Here is a 7,347-nt window from a genome sequence, read left to right as displayed (position 1 = left end):
TTACCGATATCGCCCGAAACTTTTCCGGTGACCAAAACAGGACTTCCCATATATAAATCTTTACCTCCGGACCATTCCAGAACTCCTCGTGACGTCCGGGATCTCATCCGGGACTCCGAACAACATTCGGTAACCACATACAAACTTCCTTTATAACCCTAGCGTCATCGAACCTTAAGTGTGTAGACCCTACGGGTTCGGGAGACATGCAGACATGACCGAGACGTTCTCCGGTCAATAACCAACAGCGGGATCTGGATACCCATGATGGCTCCCACATGTTCCACGATGATCTCATCGGATGAACCACGATGTCAAGGACTTAATCAATCCCGTATTCAATTTCATTTGTCTAGCGGTATTGTACTTGCCCGAGATTCGATCGTCGGTATACCGATACCTTGTTCAATCTCGTTACCGGCAAGTCTCTTTACTCGTTCCGTAACACATCATCCCGTGATCAACCCCTTGGTCACATTGTGCACATTATGATGATGTCCTACCGAGTGGGCCCAGAGATACCTCTCCGTTTACACGGAGTGACAAATCCCAGTCTCGATCCGCATAAAACAATAGATACTTTCGGAGATACCTGTAGTGCACCTTTATAGTCACCCGGTTATGTTGTGACGTTTGATACACCCAAAGCACTCTTACGGTATCCAGGAGTTACACGCTCTCATGGTCGAAGGAAGAGATACTTGACATTGGCAAAGCTCTAGCAAATGAACTACACGATCTTTTGTGCTAGTCTTAGGATTAGGTCTTGTCCATCACATCATTCTCCTAATGATGTGATCCCGTTATCAACGACATCCAATGTCCATAGCCAGGAAACCATGACTATCTGTTGATCACAACGAGCTAGTCAACTAGAGGCTCACTAGGGACATATTGTGGTCTATGTATTCACACGTGTATTACGATTTCCGGATAATACAGTTATAGCATGAATAAAAGACTATTATCATGAACAAAGAAATATAATAATAACACTTTTATTATTGCCTCTAGGGCATATTTCCAACAGGTGTTCTGTCAGCAGCCGACTGGTTTCGTCGACACCGACTATCCGGATCACGTGTGCTTGCTCTCCCGTTCTCTCTACGGGTTGAAGCGGGCACCTCGGGCCTGGTACCAGCGGATCGCGGCCTTCCTCCAGCAACAGGGGTTCCGGTCCACACGGTCCGATGCCTCCCTGTTTGTCTACCACCAGGGCCACGCCACCGCGTACCTCCTCCTGTACGTCGACGACATCATCTTGACTGTGTCCTCGCCGGCGCTTCTACAGCAGATCACAGCTCGCCTCGGCACCGAGTTCGCTCTCAAGGACTTGGGGGCTCTCCACTACTTCCTCGGCATCGAGGTAGTGCGCCGGGCTACTGGCTTCTTCCTGCATCAGCAGAAGTACGCCTACGAGCTTCTGGAGCGAGCGGGCATGCTTAATTGCAAGCCTGCTTCCACGCCTGTCGATACGAAGGCTAAGGTGTCCGCCGTCGAGGGCTCTCCGGCGTCCGACGCTCCCTTCTACCGCTCCATCGTCGGTGCGCTTCAGTACCTTACACTGACGTGTCCGGACATTCAGTATGCTGTCCAGCAGGTGTGCCTTCACATGCACGCTCCTCGTGACACCCATTGGGCTCTCGTGAAACGTATACTTCGGTACATGCGTGGCACCACAGCCATGGGTCTCACCCTGACGGCCTCGCCCGACACCAGCCTTGTTGCCTACTCTGACGCCGACTGGGCTGGGTGTCCCGACACTCGACGCTCCACCTCTGGCCACTGCGTCTACCTCGGGCCCTCTCTGATTTCGTGGTCCTCTAAACGACAACCCACGGTCTCACGATCGAGCGCCGAGGCCGAGTATCGGGCCGTGGCCAACGCCGTCGCGGAGTGTTCCTGGCTACGACAGCTACTCCTGGAGTTGCTATGTGAGGTCACCAAGGCGACGCTTGTCTACTATGACGTCTCCGCGGTGTACCTCGCTGCCAACCCTGTCCATCACCGCCGGACGAAGCACATCGAGCTCGACATCCACTTCGTCCGGGAGCACGTCGCCCTTGGTCGTGTCCGTGTTCTACATGTACCCACCGATCAGCAGTTCGCCGATGTGATGACGAAGGGACTACCTACCTCGACCTTCGAGGGGTTTCGGTCCAGTCTTTGCGTCACCGGCGACGCTTCGACTTCGGGGGGGTGTTGAACACATATACATGTACGTAGGTCTGGGTTTTGTATGCAGTACCTGTAGTATCTCTCTCCCCCTGTATGTACGTATATCTTGGGAGACAAGATACCGGTCGCACCCCTTGTACCTATATATATGTGCCTAGTGCACGATCAATCAATCATCGATGCACAAAATCATTTTCTACACCATGCAAGCAAAGATCTAGAGGAGAGTTGACATGGAGACAACCTTGCCTTGGTTACCTAATGGAAGTTCACGGAGGCGAAACGAATCTTTGCTGCAAGCGTATACCTCGTGTCGGCAAAATGGCATTTGGTCTCTACACATAGCTTCACAATTTGATGCCTTTTACCTCTTCTTGGAGGTTAATTAATTGGCAATCTCGAGTCGACACAACTATTACTCGAGCGACGTGATGGTCTTTTTGGAAAGCGGTGAATTGTTACTACATCCATATCAGTATATGTAGTGTCTGTGAATTCTAGGGATTTGCGTCACGGAAATTATACGACATGATTCATCAAAAAAAGTTCTTAACAAAAGAAGTAACCACAACTGCATAAAGATCATGAAGGCAGGCAAGCATGGCATCAATAACAAAGACGACTGATTGACTGACTAGTTACATGGCATCGATCTTTAACAAACCAAGTACAAACGAATAACTTGGTAAAAACAAACCTAATACGGCAATGGAATGTGTAAGAGTTCACCCGGAATCATCAAAACTAGATAGGCAACACGGTTTAGCGTGAGGGTGCCGGTCCAAACGATAGTCAAGTGGTGGAAGATCAAACGGCATGGTGCATTTGTATGAAGGAAAGTTTAGCATATGTAACAGGACAACCGGTTATTAGGTTCATGGGTAAGAAGAAACATCCACTCTGTACCAGAAGAGTAGATCATCGAGTTCAACACGGTCATTTTTTTTAGAAAAGGAGGATGACCCCCGGCCTCTGTATCTGGGCGATGCATACGGCCACTTCATTAATTATTCTCACAAGACCTTACAAAGTGATACAACAGTAAGACTAAAGCCACCGTCTAAGCAATAGACTGTCGCTACACCTATCCAGCTGATGAAGGGCGCAGATAGCCTGGGCCTAATACCAAACAAATATTGCAGCCAAACCTAACATCTAAGACCTGAGACCCCAACCTAGCCACTTGCCGGGTCTGGGGTACACACTGATCATCGAGTTCAACACGGTCATGAGAGCGTAAAAGCTAACCCTTCCCAGAAGCAAGGCAGCATCCAATTCAGCACTGTTATATGATTACTTATCTAATTAGCTAACATTAAGTTCGGTAATATGAGCAGGAACATAAGAGAGCAAAAGCCAACAGCGGCAATGGAGCCGATAAAACTACAAAGCCATAGTTAGGCATACAACAGATAGCTTGGTTCAATTGCCTCCATGAGTGCCATTCCATTTGAGATGCGAAGACGAAAAATGACCAACAAACTATCAGTGACGTTTGTCCTGCTTACGTATGCCTCTATTTTGTGCCCATTAAATTTGGCAAAATTTCTCATAATTCTCAAATATATCACTTTAAATATGAAAACTAATACATGCACACATATGTAATGTCTACTATGGCTCTTAGTTGCGCGGCGGCTGGTGAAGGAGTCCACTAGCGGCACGCAACGCTGGCGCCGCCAACTGAAGCAATGGCTGCTCGGCGGGGTCGCGTTGGTCATGCGGCTGCCCCTGCTAGCTCCGGCGGCGAGCTGCACTACTCCGGAAGGCGGCCATGAGCTGTTGTAGCCGTAACGGTCGCCGGCGCTCCGGCGAATAGACAAATCGGCTGAAAAAGCGAAGGCGGTGCGGATCCAAATCCGGGGTCGTTGGGGGCTCTGGCTGAGCGGCTGGCGGTGGGGATAGGCAGTGGGGTCGCAGCAGGGTCGGGGGTGGATGGACGGGCGGCGGTGTTTTCGGGGCGGGATCGCCGGCGGCGGAGGTAGGTGGGCGAGCGGCGGGCGGCGAAAAGTTTCCCGTGGCAGTTGGGCGTTCGTGCGATGGCTACTTGGTGATGCATTTTACATCAAATGTAAATTTAGAGTAAAAATCTATACATATACATCATTTGTTGGAGGGGTGAAAGCGGTTGTTTATAGCTCTACGTCATCTATTGAAGATGCTCATAGGATTCTTTTTATTTTTTTGAACAGGTCATATTGGCTTCATTCAGGTGTGCCACCAGGGGAACACACATAGCTGGAGGCCACGTGGAGTTGGGCCACCGTAATAGGGAGACAAAGAGATAAGCCCAAACGACGATGACCCGGCGACACCGCTGACCCCTTCGCAACCTGTTTGGTAACTACTCGGATAGGGAAATGAAAGTTTCCACAATGATGTTTGTGAAGGAACTAGGTATGGGAACTAGTAGAGTTTTAGGGATGAGACTTGCCTGCTTCCCGCGCGTGTGCCCATCCATGCTCCCGCGTACGTGGCTTGATTTGATTGAAACAAAATAAGGCCCGGCCCCATCTCCTTAAAATCAGGGGGGAGATGATTAGATTGGAAAGGAAAAAAGGAAAAAGGACAGCCGTAGGATGAAGTGGGAGCACGGATGGGAGCATGGGGAGGGAGCAGGCAAGCCGGATCCGAGTTTTAGAACCCATTTCCTTGTTGGTATATAATGGAGTTTGATGTGTGGTGACGGACACGCGCAGGAGGTCGGCGCTGTCTGGCGTCGTGGTGGCGTCGGCGGCAGCGAGACCGGGCAAGGCCGTTACAACAGTACAGCTCTGAAGATGGATATGTGGTAGGTGGTTGTGGCGGCCTCATACCCGGCGGGCGGCCTGGTTGAGGAGCACGCCGGACCGGTGGGTGCCCATACCCGACAGGCGTCCAGGTTGGGACCTCAGGTTTTAGATGTTAGGTTTGGCTGCGAGGTCTGTTTGGTATTAGGCCCAGACCATCAGTGCCCCTTCATCAGTTAGATAGGAGTAGCGACAGAGGTTGCGAAGATGGTGGCTTTGGTCTTATCGTTGTACGACTTTGTAAGGTTTTGTGCTAATAATTAATAAAGTGACCGTATGCATCGACCAGATGCAGAGGCCGGGGGTATTCCTCCTTTTCGAAAAAAAATATAATGGAAATGATCGAAATGGGTGGAAATTGACTTCCTCAACTTTCATTCTTTTTCTCATTTAAACTCTTATCCTCTTTAATCAAACAGTGAATTTTTAATCTGGTCGCTCCCAACTCCCAATCCCCATCATCTCTAGTTCGCCCGGACCGAACACGCTGTCGGTTCTCACTCCAGTCCACTCTCGCCCACCTGCTGGCCCTCGCGGTGAACGCGCCGCCGCCCGCCGGCGTCCGAACTTCCCTGCTTTCTTCCTGCTCCTCGCGGGCCAGGTGCTGGTGTTACCTCGCGGTCGCCACAGCCCAGCCACTCCACGGCCGGATAAATCTCACGCTAGGTACGGCCTCATCCCCTCCCTGACGTACTTGTGTAGTACGTCGATCTCCTACTGTGCCGCCTCCTAGCTCGTTCGGTCAGCGATGGTCCGGCTTACCTCCGTCAATCCATTTTCTTTCATTAAGGGTTCATTCAGATCGGTGACGCGGAGAGGAAAAGGAAAACCCACTGTTCACCGTCGCCGGTGTGCGCTCGACCGGATCCATCCCGCTAAGGTATGGCCCCGTCCCCCACTGCGGTGCTTCGATCTCCTCCTATACCGCCGGCGGCGCCGCGGCCGCGCATTAGATTGCGCCTGCACTGGGGACGCTCTGTACTCGTACGGTGCAGCAATCCTATCCTTACATCCGTGAATCCACTCTTCTCTTTCAGGATCCAGATCGACGACGCGGATAATAAATTAAGGTAAATCCACTGTTCGCCGCCGGTGCGCTCGACCTGCACAACAATCAGGTACGTATGAAGAACCCATCTCCCCGTGTCTCCGTCCGGCACCAATAGAAACTCAGCTTCCGTGGGTGCGATCAGCTGTTAACTGTAATAATCCATCCTCTTCTACAGGTTGACCAATCTGGCTGCAACCTGACCTCCACACACAGTTGACTGGCCGAGCTCTGACTCTGAGCTTAGCATGGCCATGGAAGCGGCGCTCGTCAGCGTGGCGACGGGCGCCCTCAAACCCGTCCTGGGCAAGCTGGCCCTTCTGCTAGGCAATGAGTACAGGACGTTCAAGGCTGTGCGCAAGGAGATCAAGTCACTCACTCATGAGCTCGCTGCCATGGATGCTTTTCTCACGAAGATGTCCGAGGTGGAGGATCCCGATGTGCAGGATAAAGTTTGGATGAACGAGGTGCGGGAGCTGTCCTATGATATCGAGGATGCCATCGACGACTTCATGCAAAGCATCGGTGACAAAGACGAAAAGCCAGATGATTTCATTGAGAAGATCAAGAACTCACTAGAGAAGTTGGGGAAGATGAAGGCTCGTCGTCGGATCAGCACGGAGATCCAAGATCTGAAGAAACAAATCATTGAGGTGGGCGACAGGAATGCAAGGTACAAGGGTCGCGAGGCCTTTTCCAAGACTTCCAATGCGACCGTTGACCCTAGAGCTCTTGCTATCTTTGAGCATGCATCAAAACTCGTCGGAATCGATGAACCCAAGGCTGAGTTAATCAAATTGTTAATAGATGATGGGTTTGGCTCAACACAGCAACAACCAAAGATAGTCTCCATCGTTGGATCCGGAGGAATGGGCAAAACAACTCTTGCAAACCAAGTGTATCAAGAGATCAAAGGGCAGTTCGAGTGTCAGGCCTTCTTATCCGTGTCGCGAAGCCCAAACATGATGAATGTCTTGAGGACTATTCTTAGTGAAGTTAGCGGTCAAGGTTATTCTAACACGGAAGCAGGGAGTGAACAAATACTTATTAACAAGATCAATGACTTCCTACTAGATAAAAGGTACATGCTATCTTTATCTTTTCTTTCCGTTTCTACTTCTCATCTTTGAATGTATAAAAAAGTTAGTTAGGTATGTCATAGGAAGTTTATACTATGGATTTGTTAAAAAGTATGTAATTCTATGTTCACAGTTTCTCCATATGTTGTTCAAAAAATAATGGTCAAGTATTTGTAATAAAGACCGTGTTGATGTTCTAAAAAAGAAGAGAAATAGATGGACAGAGTACAAAAAAACATGTCCTAGGAGCCTG

General features: G+C 50.1%; 1 protein-coding gene across 1 annotated transcript; it reads left to right on the top strand.

Annotated features, from left to right (window-relative positions):
- The first annotated feature begins 6,204 nt into the window (after positions 1 to 6,204).
- Positions 6,205 to 7,145, top strand: LOC119321644 (disease resistance protein Pik-1-like). The gene has a single exon (XM_037595235.1). The coding sequence runs from the start codon at positions 6,264 to 6,266 to the stop codon at positions 7,143 to 7,145; it is 882 nt and encodes a 293-aa protein (XP_037451132.1). The 5' UTR covers positions 6,205 to 6,263.
- The last annotated feature ends 202 nt before the right edge of the window (positions 7,146 to 7,347 follow it).

This window comes from Triticum dicoccoides, chromosome 6B, assembly GCF_002162155.2.
Source record: "Triticum dicoccoides isolate Atlit2015 ecotype Zavitan chromosome 6B, WEW_v2.0, whole genome shotgun sequence".
NCBI classification, from domain to species: domain Eukaryota; kingdom Viridiplantae; phylum Streptophyta; class Magnoliopsida; order Poales; family Poaceae; genus Triticum; species Triticum dicoccoides.
Note: the sequence above shows the minus strand (reverse complement) of the source record. Positions and strands in the feature narration are given on the sequence as shown.